A 15,700-nucleotide genomic window follows, 5' to 3' on the forward strand; every position below is an offset into this window, starting at 1 on the left:
GAAGTTCAAAAACTAGCAAACCAGCATTGTTACTTTCTAGCTACTGATCCTCTGATTTCTTGAATTTCCATTTCCTCAACTGTAAAACAAGAAGTTTTAATAACATGACTTATATCAAGGTTAAATAAAACATTAATTAACAGGTATTTCCATAAATGTTAACAATAGCTGAAATAGCCAGTAAAGTCTATTTAAAATGAGTGAAAAACGTGAATCATGTAATTACCACTATATATAGGTAATTTCTATTTAATTAAGAAATCTGTAATTTAAAAGAAACAATGACAAACTAGAACACATCCACAGGAAGACAGGATAGTGAAACTTCTAGAAACTACCTTCGAAAAAACAGTTGAAAAATTCAATTAAATATTTATTGAACAAATGCAGAATAAATGAACTAGGGGGTGGTTTTAACCTGAAGATACAATAAACAACTTCAAATATTCAGAGGGCTGTCACACAAAAAATGAAAGACTTGTTCAGTATTTCTCCAAAGGGCAGAACTTGACCCAAGGGCCAAATATAAGCAGCCACGAGGCTGCGGACAGCCGTACACAGTGTGTCACTTCATCGCTTCTTTCCCAAACAATGCATTCCACACTTACGTTTCCCTTCTTCTGAAAGGAGATATTACAACTTCATACTTCTCATGAATGTCTTTAACAAGTCACATTTTCATGGCAAGCCCTCCACTGCCAGCAATGGATGTACTCACACTCTTAGGAAAAAATCTAAAGTTAACAAGCTGGTTTACTAGGGAGATGGCCTTTGTTCCTCAGCTCTATCTCAGCATTTTATACTTGTGATTCTCAGGAGGGGAGAGAAAAAGAGCATATTCTCCAAAAGGGGTGAATTAGAGTCCCCAGCACTTCAGATCCTGCCCCTGGGGACAGTCCTCCTCAAATCCCAGACGCATCACTGCAACTATCAACCTGTGGTAGAGATGGGAGTGTGCTGTGTACTGGGGCAGAAGAAAACAGCTGACAACCACTGTTCTACATGAAGCAGGAGAGCTGTATTTTATGAGTCACTAGGAAATACAAACTGACTGCCTAATACTGACGGGCTCCATCCAAACTGTCAAATATTACAAAATGAGAATTGTTTCAACAACCATTCAGCATATTTAAGGACAAAATATATATAATATATTTTATATTATATACGTATTTTATCACATACTCAGTAAGGAATGCTGAGGTGCTTAATCCATCCAATAAAACTGAAAATAAAAATTTTACATTTTTCTGTCAGTATTCAGGATGCTGAAGGTGGATCTTGAACTCAGAATGATAAGTCAGTTTTCGAGGAAAGCCACATAATCGGTGAGTCTGGCTAACTGCTGTTCATTGGGGATGGGTGGAACGGGGGCAGGCTCTGCGCGTTGGAGACAGAAACACACTCAAGTCAGACACCGGGGTCACAAATCTTTGGTACTGCCACCCCCGCCCTCCAATGTCTTTAACTGAACAATATGGAAACTTTCTTAGCTTTGGCTTAATCTTGGACATTTAAAAAAAACAAGCCAAGAAGCGTCAATTTTTATGAGTAGTTTTCCCAAACTGGGAGTAAAGGCATGTCTGGCTTTGCTGTTACTGAAGTTTTCCAGGCGAAGGTTAAAAATACTTTTAACAGGTAATCTGTCTACCAAGGGAACATAGCTCTTCTTGGAAAGACCCTCCCCACATGACATTTACTTCCATAGTCACCTAGTGCTAACCACATGCCAGGCACTCCTCTAGACTACTCAGTTGTCAGTGAACAAAAAACCCACAAAGGACCCCATCCCCCAAAAGTTTACTTCTAACTTTTAAGCTACTACGTGTCAGCCTGGGGCTGCGTCTGCATCAGTGCTGGTGAGAAGCTCAATCACACCTTCCCTACAGGACACCCTGCGGCCGGGCCAGAGGGGATCACTACCTCCAGGTAAGCTACAGAGGGGAGCCCACACGTTCATGGTTGTAACCAGATGTACTATTATAAATACCAAGTTAGGATTTCATCCCTTTGTTTATAAGATTAGAGCTAAGAAAAATAAATACTACAACAGCAAACAAGAAAAACGATGAAACAATTTTTAAATGAGCATATGAAAATACATACCTGAAAAGGGAATAAACCTGTTAAAGGAAACATCCAGGGCCCCTGCAACTAAATAAAATGTAGAGCCCAATTTACAGAAGTCATTGTAAAGAACCTTCACATAGAACATGTCATTTTTTTTTTTTTTTTTTTGCGGTACGCAGGCCTCTCACTGTTGTGGCCTCTCCCGCTGCGGAGCACAGGCTCCGGATGCGCAGGCCCAGTGGCCATGGCTCACGGGCCCAGCCACTCCGCGGCATGTGGGATCTTCCCGGACCGGGGCACGAACCTGTGTCCCCTGCATCAGCAGGCGGACTCTCAACCACCATGCCACCAGGGACGCCCAGAACATGTCATTTTTAATGCAGTGGCATTCAGACAAAGACAACAGTTATGCTCTATTTCATTAGATTGGTTTTTTTTTTTACTGCAGCAGTCTTCTCTCACCATCTAAATTGACAGGACCCCGTCTCATCACTCCTCTGCACCCTCGCAGGTCTGAGCACATGGAGATTTGTGCACCACTTTACTGTGGGGTCAACAATGTCTAACAACAGGGATTCAGAGCAGACGGAAGGAACTCTGGGATGAGGCAGATCAGAAGGTTTATGGATGTGGGCACTGAGGCCAGCTCTAAGGACAGGGCAGGAAAGGCCACTCCTGGTAAGCAGGAGGGAGTGGAGCCTCCTTGCAGGAAGGAACGTGGCTCATTTCAGAGAGGAAGGCCGAGGGACCAGGAATTCAGGTGGAGACAATGAGGACAAGCCAAATCATTTAAGGCCTGTAAAGGCCAGAGACCTTAATTTTGTGCAAGTTAAAGCCACTGAAAATCTTATTTAGGAGAAGAGTCTATGTGTCTACAGCACGAGGAGAAAAGGGGAATTTCTGAATATTTTAAATATCTTTTTAAAAGGCAGCAGTTTAGATATTAAGAATAAGCAGTTAGAAATGGCCCCATAAATAAAAGAATGAGAGATTAATACTTATTAAAAATTAAGTTGTAATAAAGATTATGAAACACTCACATAAAACAGTTTATGTATGAAATACATTAAAAAAAAATTAAGGTAAAACCAGGTGACCTTCCCCCCCCACCCACAGCGTGTGGGCCTCTCACTGTTGTGGCCTCTCTCATTGAGGAGCATAGGCTCCGGACGCGCAGGCTCAGCGGCCATGGCTCACGGGCCCAGCCGCTCCGCGGCATGTGGGATCTTCCAGGACCGGGACACGAACCTGCGTCCCCTGCATCGGCAGGCGGACTCTCAACCACTGCGCCATCAGGGAAGCCCCAGGTGACCTTTAAGATCCTTTCTACCCTAAGTGTCCATCCTATATCTGAACTTAACATGAGTTACTCTCATTTTGTTAGTATAGCAGAATTTTATATCAAATTATTCAAATTCAATGCCTGAAAAACTTCAGTGATCTTACAAGAGCTCAGTGCTGCAAGACGGACAAAGAGCTCCACCTACCTGGCTTTCTGGGCATGACCATCCTTGTGGCGGAGTCGGCCTGCCATCCTTGTTCTAGGATACCTAAAAATGTGTATTTAACACAAAAATGAATTAAAAAAACCAAAAACTTTTCATTTACAAGATTCACAATCTGTCAATGACACTACTTGTACGGGAGACCTGATGTGTGTAGATTAACCTGTAATGTGTATTTTTACTAGAAGGGTATACTAGAGACAGCATTCTCATGGGAACTTATTTTTGAAATATTTCTGAAACATCTATGATTTTATTCTATCAGGCTGCTATAATCACTAACAGATGATTAGTTTTCTATTATATATATATATATATATATAAATATATATATATAAAATAGTACTAACCTGATCAAACCTTATTAAAGACAGACATAAGGAAGACTTATTTAGTATTTTCTATAATCATTACATCAGTAATAACAAAGACGATGGTGATAATAAAAACAACAGCTTACATACACAACACAGAAGGCTGGCCAATAGGTACTGTGCTAGGTGCTTTTACAGGGATCACTTTATGTAATCACCACAACAACTCTGTAAAGGGGACACAGCACCATAATTGAACAGATGTGGAAAAGAAAGTTTAGAGAATTCCAGTAAACTGCCTTAGGTCACATAGCTAGCATGGGGAAGGGTACCAGGATTCACACTCAGTCAGTTAAGAGTATGGACTCTGGGATATACTAGTTATTAGATAATAAATTATGGATCAATTTCAAAATAGTCAAAACAAATAAATGTTTGTATTAGTAAGTAACAGTATGATTTACTGTAAGAACATTCATTAACCTGCCGTCAACTGTGCTAGGCCTTGGAAATTTATAATCTGTGGTGCTTAATGGAGCTCATATTTTGACTGGAGAATCCAACACATCCATCATCGTAAAACAATGCCACAAGTCACATGCAGTATTAATATTATACAGCAATCTAGCAAGGGGAGGGGACAGCTGGGGCATGACCTGAAAAATGAAAATGCAAAAGCACATCTGGAAACCAGTGGCTAAGAGTGGGGTGCAAGCACCTAGGTTACTGTTAAGAAATGGTGAGGGAAAAGTTGGGCTGAAAAGGGATACTGGGATGAGACCGCCTTCACCACGGAAGGGTGAAACAGGGATTTCTAAATGCGAGCTCCAGCCCAACTAAAACTTCCTTCCCCGAGAAAACCCGCCAACCAAACCCCCACCTCGTGCTGATTTTCAAAGGAAGAGAAATAATTTAAAGACGTTACAAAGTTTAAGCTCAGAATTATGAATATAATGTTACCCACCTGGCATGTCTAGAAGCAAATAATGTGCACGTGCTTTATTTTCTTGCATCTCACATTTTCTACCACTTGTAACAACTATGCTGTAACCTGGGGCTCAGATGTGGGAATGTTATGGAATGCTTGACTCTGTACCCCCATTCGCTACCTTTTTCTTCCAGTAACTCACTGTTCTCACCACCTTCCTTTTCCCTCCCACTCTTAGTCAATAGCAGCTCTAATTTTTCCTTCCTGGGCATCAACTTGGAGGGCTCACTATCATTTAGTAGGGCTTAGGAGTTGATCAAAGGTCTTAGAGATAAAAGCAGAAAATATGCAGGGGTCAGACCATGGGTACCATAAGAAATGACTACAGGAACATTAAAGAGGTTCCATAAGGAAAGAGCTAGAATAATCACATGCAACAAGGGTACATCTCAAAGACACAGTTGAATTTTAATTTCGTAAAAATGGCAAAGTGTTCCTTTACAAAGCGCCTGTTCTAAGACATCTCTAACTGGTGCCTGTCTTTGGCCAAAAGTGCTTTAGTAAAACACAAACCCGAAATTTCTCATCCACACGCAGAGGTCAAAACAACTCCATGAACCAAAAAGTTTTCTTTAACTCACACGGTGGCGAACTCTGACGTGAACCCCCAAGCCTTTTATGTACACTCTTCCCTGACGCCAGCTGTGTGCGAGCCTGCACTCTGAGCTGGCTGCAGAACCACGGCTGGGCTTGGCCCCATGGTGCTGGCTGCTGGGGTTTGTGCAGTGCAGGTCTCCTATCACCTTTCTAAAGAACACACACAACCTAAACTCCAAAACACATCCTGTTCCAATGGTTTCAGATAAGGGACCGTATAATTTACACTTCCGTTTTCCTTGAAAGTAAAAAGTAAGCCCCAAATACCTTTCACAGCCTCTTCCACGGGAAGTCCAACAAAGGCTGCGAAATCGTCGGCGATGATGGAGGTATATGCCTGAGAGACCAGGGCGAAGGCTCGCCTCCGGGTGGCATCTATTGTGGGAGGGGAGATTTGGCAAACAGTGAACCACAAGAGCTGGCATGTTTTGAAACACACAATTATTACATCACTGTCCTTGTCCAAATTGGATAGCAAGACTACATCGACCTAAACGTTTCTGTGTTTACAGGCACAGCTGTAGGCGCCTAACATGGAAGAGGGGCTCAAGTATTGCTGAATAAACACATGCGTTTCTTATACTTCCTCTTAGGTCAAAAAATCTCAGGTGACAATAAAAACTACAAAGATGGAAAAAAGTTAATATACACAAGACTCCAGCTCTAAGAAAATTTCATTTAAATTAGGGACGTATTGGGGATGTATATTTCAAAATTTTTCTTTTATCTCACTTATAAAAACTAGAATGAATGGAGCAGAAATTACCTAGTCCCATAATTAGTTGTCCTTTCTCATCAGGGCCTCTGATATAGGACCACACCTGGGAGTTGCAGAGCAAACCTTGTAACTAGAGCACCTTCCTAACTTTCAAGTCTACTCTGAACTCTTGACGTCATTCAGGTGCAAATCCTGAATGACTGAGCCTCACAGAAAGGGGCTGCAAGCAATTCCAGCAACAAAACCTCCTCCCTGGAGACCACATGTGGGATTTTTCCCGCCCCCACCCCCACCCCAGGCTTAAATTTCCACATTAAATAATTCAGGAATGAGGCAGAGACAATAACCAAATGGTAGAGAGTGGAGCCCAGCTGGCCTGTCTTCCCGCCCTCTGCTCCTTGAGTAACACAAAGCATCCTCCACCTGCCTTCAACATGCTTGGCAAGTATTCTGGATTTTACTTTCCACATTTAATAGGCAAGTATACACGTACAAGATAGCCCTGCAACATAAGAAAATCCGCTCTCCACTCCTGGGACACTGCCTAACAGCCACATCAATCCCCGTAGACACACTTTGCTCCAAAGTGGCCTGCTGGCTCTCAGAGAGGAGCCTTACACCTTCTCATCCCCGGGGCGCTGGGTTTATGCTGCTGTGTGGTCTGAACCGCCCTCTTCTCTTCTAGTCCCAGGTCTGTTTATAAACTCTCCCTGTGGCACTGGAGTCACTGCAATCTCCGCCCTTCTCTGAACTCACAGTAACGTTTACTTATTGAACAAGCAATCTTTTACCACCTATGGCGTACACCGCACCCCTCCCCACCCCATCATCTCAATTACATCCGGAACTTCTCTACAGGAGGGCTTTTATATATCTTTCGATCCCCCGAGGGGCCCAGCATCTCTAAGGAAGTATGTGCTGAACACAGGCTTGTGGAAGGTCTCACCAGGACCCAAGGGGGCCCGACCCCAGCCTTAGGCTTTGTGCTCCCATCTGCCTGAAAAATCGCGGGCAGTCAATCACGTTTCGTCATTTCTCACTGAGGCTGACACCCTCCCCAGCTTTCATTGAGCCACCGTTTGCTCCTCTTCCAATTCCTTCCTTCTTGCTACCAACTCTCAGCAAACGACCTTAAATCAGACTTCTAATACAGCTTAGAGATGAAGGAACTTTTTCTGTTCAAGGCTACAGACATTCAGTGGAAAAGAACCGAGAGCAACAATGAAAGAGGAAAACACAAGTGTGCACCGAAAACTACATTCATTTGGCAAGCTTAGCATATTGTAAAAACATTCACTTTAGTTTAAGTACTCTGGTCAGATTTTCAGATTTGAAAAAGATGGGGAACAGAACAAGAATAGAATGTGAATGAAAGAGAAAAACAGAATGGAGAGAAGAGAAACACACAAGGGGAGGCACAGCAGACTGACAAGGAAAGCAGAAATCAAGGCTACGTGATCCACAGCATCAGTTAGACACTCAGGCGGCTTTTAACCTCTCAGCAAGAATGAATCTGCCATCTACATTCTCACCAGTCGCTACGTGGCCCGGGAGATCTGTGAGATGTGTAACCTCAGGAGGGCACGCATTACGACGACAAGCGACAAGCTGGAAGGTGCAATCAGTTGGGCTCGCACCTAACATTGCTGGCAATTCATCCTGGGACAGTCCTGGGGAGACCCTAAGAGAATGCTCATTCTTTTGTTCAACAAATACTTTTAAATGTGCCTATTATCTACCGGGAACTGCCAACTGCCGGCACTGGAGACACAAGGGAAGGTGAGCTTGCTGTCCTTCCCAACCCATCTCTGCCCTTAAATTCCAGGGCGGACGGCCACCCAGGCCTGTGGCACCGGGGCTCCCTTACTCCGTGAATGGGATTCTGCAGGGCAGGGAGTGTATTTCCTCGGCCCCCTCCCTGTCTTGCTCTGGCTGAAGCTCTGTATCCCCGCTCCTCAGGGCTTATGCAACGCGGTTAAGGCTGCCTCCAGTGCGGAGATCCAAAGCTGCCCACACTGCGCCGGCGCAGCAGTGACCCCACAAGCCTCCCTCCCACCTGCGGCCGGCCCCGTGCTCCTGCTCACTTCCCCCACGCTGAAAGGAAGCGCCTCCTGTTTCCTTGCTCACACTGCTCTGCTCCACTACACCAAGAACCAGGTGCACCTCAGAAGCAACCTTCCCCTCCTGCCCCTGAAAAGCTGATATGCCCTGCCAGAGTGATGAGTGATTCTCAAGAACTTCTGCTCACTGATTCCTCCAGAGCCGAAGGGCGGACAGTGAGGGCAGGTAGTGGCCAGAGAAACAAGGTAACAAGAAGTGAGGGTATAACAACATATAACAGGGGGAACCAAGAAGAATGGAAGCAAACGCTGGGGGTGGGAGAATGGAAAGAGAGAAGCACGGGGGAGTTTTGTTGCAGGATCAGTGCTATGCCGCACCAGACTTGCAATCTTTCAGCGTGATTAAAAAAAGTTTGAGCATCTGCGTACTGAATTGATTAATCACAAATCCAGAAGCTGGAGACAACCCCATCAAATGCCGAGGTCCACAGAGTCCAAAGCAGTCTCTACTCTCAAACATGCGGGCTTGAAATCTTATCCAACTCATGACCTGGACTTATTAGAATATTACATTTCATTTCAGTAGCAAAAAAAACACCTCTTACTGACAAGCAACTTCACTTCTAGAATTAAATTAATAGACAGTGAGGCCCTCAGCTGCCAACATAAACTGAAGCAACGTGAAATCAAAGCGTGATTACAGCAAATCTAAAAAAGACTTCTGAAAACCCTACTCACTTAGCGGAGCGTACCTATTTTCACACACATCATCGACTTACTTCAACACCCTGGCACCTTAGGGAAACAGGTCTAGTCTAACTTAATTCTGAGCCACAAAGAAACACTACCTCTAAGTGCCTCCATGATTGGCTGGACCGTCTCAGACCACGGGTGAGCGCTGATGGTGGTATAGATCCCGGGGAAATCTCTCTGCCAGATTCTTTGTCCTACCGACCAAATTCCCCCAAGTTCAGAATTTGCCTGCAATAAATATCATTGCCTCATTTGAAGATATTCACTCTGCACATATACCAACAACTGTATCTTAAAACATAATTCAACATTTCTTTTAAGAGGTGTAATTACTTTTTCAGCCCAACCACTATCAAAAAGGTTTTCAAATGTTTTGAACAGTACTGTAGAATTTATTTGCATGTTTTATTATAACAGAAAATTAAGGCATGAGAAAGTAGTCCAACAATATTTCACAAATAAGTTTAGGAATTAGTTATCTGAAACATTGTTTTTTGAAGATCTACATTTATTTACATTTCATATATACTTGTGTATAATATACAGAACATGTACTAATCCACATATACATGTACATAAAATACATACACCTATTCTTAGGGCAAAAATAGTAGCAAAATGGCTAATAATATAGACTCCCAATCTAAGATGTCATAAAATGTAGCCTAAGGATAAAGTTCCCACTAATATCACTGAAACTGTGCATCTAATTTACAGCTTTATTTTAAACCAATAAAGCTGGAGGAACATTCCAAACTTACTTAATAGGATGTGGAGGAAAGAGAGAGAGTATAAATGCTAATCTGATCTGCTGCTGAATATCAATAATGAACAAAGGAATTTAGGTGAATTCTTATTAATGCTCTGTGAATGTACAAAAAATTCACTTCACATTTATGCTAGACACAGTGAATCACCTGAAATTAAAAATTTACTTCATTCCATCTTGGAAGAAACTTTTAAGTGAGTTCATCTATTCTCACATGAAAAACAAGAAATCCAAAATCCTAATTAGCAAAAATCTTAATGCTCTGAATAATTATTATTTTTAGAGTGTTCTTGTAAATAATACTAGTTGCAAAATAAATACCATTATAGGAAACTGCACAAATCAGTTAAAAAAAAAAAACCTAACAAACAAAAACCAAACTTTTACCTAAACTGACCCAGTTGTTTATTGCGTAAATGGACACTTCTACAAAGTGTCTTAAGAAATCTGATCGGCAGGAGTTGAGCACAGATTTCTGTACCACCCAAGGGAAATTACAATTTCTGATGAGAGGAATTTGTAGATCTATCCTTAAACTTTAATACCAGTTTAATAACTATTTCTGTGATCCACATGAAAAAGAAAACAGAAACTTTTAAGAGACTGCTTTTTAAATGAATGTCATTACTATATTAAAGTAATAAGGTATATTGAAGACTACTTACAGATTTTATAGCAGGTGGTATTCTTTTCCAAAGATATCTTGCATTATTCCTAATTTACACCCCCCCAAGAAAGAATAAGCAATTTAAAAAAATCACCTCCATAAATGTTTAGAATTCTAGATCCCAGAAGTATACTTTAAAATACTCTATAAAATACAGAGTGAAATTCATATAATGAGTTTATCCAGGGGAAGTAACAGTGGTTTTCCAGATAAAAGACATGAAATATTTTTACCAAAGTAATGTTTTACCATTTTTAGTGAATTTTTTAATTAATAATACAGATCTTAAATTAAGGCAACACTACAAAGCCTTAAATAGAAATGCCTAAATAATTTATTCATATACAAAATAAACAAATTCATACACTTTCAGGGTCCTGGCATTCCCTGACAATATACACAGTACACAATGCTTTTCTCCTTATCATGACCCCTTGTCCTACTAGTGGATATAGAGCCACCAAAACTTCAAGGTAGTTTTTTTTTTTTTTTTTTTAAAGAGTCCGCAAGCTTGAATGACATCAAGCATATGACATAATGAAAATCTCAGTTTAGTTTAAAAGGTATGAAAAGGTTTAGAAGAATTTAAAACAAAATTAAACAGTAACCATCAGTGGGTTGCAGAACTACAAGGGAGTCTTTTTGCATAACTATACTTTCCGACTTTTCTTCAATGAACGTGAATTAGGAATAATTAAAAAACAAAAACCTTTCAAGAACTATCATACATGTTAGTAACAAATTCCTCTTAGTCTTCTCAATCTTCCCTTTCAGTTTCTCTCAGTCTCAGTAGAGACTGTGAAGTTACGTAAACAGTTTAAGTAAACAGTTAAGTAAACTTTACATGTGAAGTTAAGTAAACAGAGGTCATAAAAGACAGAGGTTTTATAACAAGAGAATAAAGAAAAGATCAATAGATTTAAAGGAATTTACTGACAATGCAGTTTCTCATAACAAACTGGAATGTTTTTTACAAGGTATATGTAAAACAGGTGTATTTTAAAATAACTCAGACTAATCATAATTTCTTAAGCCATGATTCAATATACGAAATAAACATATTAAGTATTACACTAAAAAGTATAGCTCCTTGTGCCTATGCTTAAGTGTTGGGACCTCAATGCAAGAATAACTTCCTGAGGAAAATGCTTCTCTTAGCTTTAGGTAAAAGGTACTTACATGTCATTATAAAGCAGATATAAAGCTAGAAGCTGACCATACACTGGGGGTGTAGCAATTCCTCCTGGAGCCTGTAAGACCAAAAATCCTCATTTATTCTTATACTTTTATATTTTTACAAGTATTTTCTTAACTCATCTAAAGAGTAAGTATATTTTACAGTACTTACTATTACAGATGGAGAAACAGCTTAGAGAAGTATACTGCACACTAAAAACCCAGAGTATTAAGTTTAGATCTGTCATCAGATGTGACTTCTCCCCCTCTGGACCTCTGTGTCCTCATACGCACAAGAGTATTTAAATGGGATCCCTTTCCCAGTTCTCAAATTCTTATTTAAATAGCCTCACTCTTATAGGAAGTATTTCCAACAGATTCCTAAAGCAATATGATTCTGCCCATTATACCGAATATGTTAAATAGCTACATAAATGAGTAATAAAGAGAAAAACATCACAGCTGAGTTACAAAGACACTACTCCCCTCATTCAATTTTAATTCACTCAGAAGACATCTACTAAGTGTCTGTTAGTGAGCGGCTGCTTCTTGGCAGTTGCCTCCTTTGGTTAATTAGCTTTTTATACCAATGCTATAAATGTCTTTAAGGGCCTTTCTAAGAAAAAAAATAACCCTTAATTACTTTAGTAGTTGCATGATATAACCTTCACCTGCCCTACTGAAAACAAACGGTTAGCTTCAGTGATCACAGGAGACTAAGGGCTTTCCGAATTAATAAAAGGTTACAAGTTACATCTTCTTGGCCTGTGTGTATGCCTGCACAAACGTCTTTAATAATACACATATTCTCCACCTCTCCCCACAATGGGGAGGAAAGAGATTTAGTTAAACACGAGAAGCATAAAGGGCGTTAGGAGCAAAGATGCACAGCGTTTGCGGGCTCACTAGCTGAAGACAAACAACAGAAAGCTCCGAGCGAGTTGGGGGAGGACAGGCCTGGATGCTTAGCCTTCGGAGCAGGCCCCGGCGGCCCGGACTCCACACGCCCAGCTCCCGCGCCCGCAAGGGGCCGGCCCCAAGCCCCGTGGGCCCCAGGCCCCGTTACCCTGGAGACCGGCGCGGCCCGAAGCCACGCGCGACCCCACGAGGCGAATGGCTACCTCGAGCTCCTGGTTCTCGCACTGATCCAGCAACTTTCTGAAACTAAAGGAACTTTCCGCCATCACCGCCACTGGCATTTTCCCGGCTGGTGCCGCCACCGAACCTCCCCGCCGAGCCGGACCTCAGACTGTCCCTCGGGGCGTCGCGCCCGCGATGACGTAAAAGCCGACGGTACCGCCGAGCGCCCATGCGCAGGCGCCTCGTTGGTTCCGCCGCGTCAGCAGACATCCCTGCGGTCGGGAGGGTATGCCACCGCTCTGGCCGGCGCTCTCGGTGCTCTGGAGGACTGGCCGGGCCTCTAAGGCAGCCGGTCGCTTTAACAGCGTGCAGCCAAAGTCGGGGTGGGAGGGGTTTTGTGCATATTTGAGGACGATTAGACGTCTTTGCTTTGAGGCCATGCAAATTTAAACGTTCAAAACCTAACTTTTGGTTCCTCCCGCACCTACTCCTTCAGCAGCCGTGCCACATCGGTGAAGGTGCTGCGGTGCCCTGAGGGGCTCCCCTCCAGCGACCTCACGTCCCCACCTCCGAGGGAAGCTGCGCTGGCCTGGACCTCCAGCACTGCCTGAACTGCAACGTTATCTTGACTTCCACTCCTGCCTCCCTCCAGGCTACTCCCCACACAGCCACCGCAGCCGGAACGATGCTTTTGGAAACATAAATCAGATGTTGTTGCTCTGATGAAAATGATAGCATGACAACAAATTCCTAAAATCCAGTCTTTCACATTGCTTGCAAAGGGCTTCAAGATCTAATTCCCAGATCCCCTCTGACTTGCTCTGGCCATCCTGGCCTCCTTAGTTTTCTGCCCGGTGCTTATCGTTAGCGAACATTATGTTGTGAATTATTTATTTACATCTTTGTTTTGCTGCCCTTGGCTACACAGCCAGGGAAGTGACTTCCATTTGTCCCATGTTGCAGGGCTGGCTACACTATTTATGGGCCCAGAGCAAATTGAAAACGCGGGTCCCTTGTTCAAAAAACAGGGGAAAGTACAATTAAAGCTATGTAATATAAAGCTTTTCCCTTTATTCGCAGTGTGTCTCTCAGATTTTCACATCATTTCAAAAACTGCTATTTAATATCCTAAGTAAAGAAAAAGTAATAAAAATTTAAATTATTAGCATGAATTTTACCATCCATCTTTATGCAAAGCCCGTTAAATTTTATTTTATTTTAATTAATTTGTTATTGAAGCATACTTGATTTACAATGTTGTGTTAGTTTCTGGTGTACAGCAAAGTGATTCAGTTCTATATATGTGTATATATATTCTTTTTCATATTCTTTTCCATTATAGTTTATCACAGGATATTGACTATAATTCCCTGTGCTACACAGTAAGACCTTGTTGTTTATCCATTCTATGTAGAATAGTTTGCATCTGCTAATCTCAAACTCCCAATCCATCCATTGCGAAGCCAGTTTTAAAAGCAAATATAAGTGCATTTAACTGATATGTGGAATCACAGAAATCACACAATTTGTATTTCATAGCTTGTACATGTGTGTGCATTTTATCCTTATCAGAACCATGGGAATGCTTCACAAAATGAACTCAACTGTTTTTACCCCACTTCGTTTTTTGCACAAGCCCTACCAGCACTTCCTAGCTTAGTTAGGCTTATGGATGCATGAGGCAGGATGGAAAGCAAAAGGAACTATGGGTTGCCCTATCTTGCCCTTCACTGTTACATTATTGTTTTCAAAACAAAGGAATATTTAGCATCATACAAGGAAGTAACACAAGTAAGAAAGAATATGATCAGGTTCCTTGATTATTCATGTTTCTTAGGACACCACTGTCTACATTATGCATTTGAAGCCAGTTCAGGTTCTAAGGGGAAAATGTGGCCTTTCAGGGATGTCAGCACCCAGCGTACTCTACTGCAGACATAACACAGTTGCCTTGCACTCATGTTGAGTCTTGGGTGGGTGAATTTCCACCGTTGGGGATCCACTGAGAATTCTAGATTCATGGGGTATTTTAAACACGCTCTGGAATGGCAGACAACACACTGCATGTGTCTCTTTGCTTGTGTTTCCACTGTCCCTGTGGACTTCATTTACCAAACACAAGCTAGAAGATAAAATTATTAAGGATGCTAAGACAGTGATGGCTTTACTGATTATTTTTGCAGAATCAACACTGTTTCCACGTGGAAATGATTGTGTTTAGTAATGCACTGGATGGAATATAAAAATAAAAAATGACTACAGGGCTTCCCTGGTGGCGCAGTGGTTGAGAGTCCACCTGCAGATGAGGAGGACACGGGTTCGTGCCCCGGTCCGGGAGGATCCCACATGCCTCGGAGCGGCTGGGCCCGTGAGCCACGGCCGCTGAGGCTGCGTGTCCAGAGCCTGTGCTCTGCAACGGGAGAGGCCATAACAGTGAGAGGCCCGCGTACCGCAAAAAAAAAAAAAAAGACTACAAAAGTCCCTCGAAGAATAGCCAATCTTAAATAGGAAGGTATATAACTAGAGATATTTTGAAGGAATAAAGCAACAAAGTTTCATTAATCATGCAGAAGAGAGAAGGACTCAGGGCAGAATGATTCTGAGATCATTCCGCAAAGTTTGAGGAGCCGGATTTTGAATTTTCAACATGTGATAATGGCTCCCAACCTACTTCTGACTAAGAAGAATCCAGTGGGAAGATGGCTAATTCAGAACCCTGAAATTTCACCTGAGTCCAGCAGTTTGATCTTTTAAAGGGAAACCTATGATTTTAAAGCTTTGGCAGGTAATATGGGTTGCTAAAAGATGAAGACAATAGATGGGTTTTTTGCTGAACAGAAAATCACAACAAAGCTTTGGAAATACAATCACAGGTTAGAGGTAGAGTTTGGGCTGTCATTCAGAGGACCAAACTCTTCTTTAACAGACAGGTGCAGGGATTTGGGAATTGGAGGCTGGGAGCTACATGGGGGAAGGAAGAGAGTCTTGGAGAGGGAAAGAGGG

General features: G+C 42.1%; 1 protein-coding gene across 1 annotated transcript; it reads right to left on the bottom strand.

The window, feature by feature from the left end:
* Positions 1 to 352: 352 nt before the first annotated feature.
* Positions 353 to 12,885, bottom strand: COPS8 (COP9 signalosome subunit 8). Its single transcript, XM_007452910.1, has 8 exons — positions 12,739 to 12,885; positions 11,621 to 11,691; positions 10,440 to 10,488; positions 9,101 to 9,233; positions 5,742 to 5,849; positions 3,558 to 3,620; positions 2,107 to 2,154; positions 353 to 1,380 (listed from the first exon to the last, which is right to left on the bottom strand). Exons 1-8 carry the CDS (start codon positions 12,814 to 12,816, stop codon positions 1,301 to 1,303), a joined length of 630 nt encoding a protein of 209 aa, XP_007452972.1. The 5' UTR covers positions 12,817 to 12,885; the 3' UTR covers positions 353 to 1,300.
* Positions 12,886 to 15,700: the final 2,815 nt, after the last annotated feature.

The sequence above is a fragment of the Lipotes vexillifer genome, unplaced genomic scaffold, assembly GCF_000442215.2.
Source record: "Lipotes vexillifer unplaced genomic scaffold, Lipotes_vexillifer_v1.1 scaffold652, whole genome shotgun sequence".
NCBI lineage: Eukaryota > Metazoa > Chordata > Mammalia > Artiodactyla > Lipotidae > Lipotes > Lipotes vexillifer.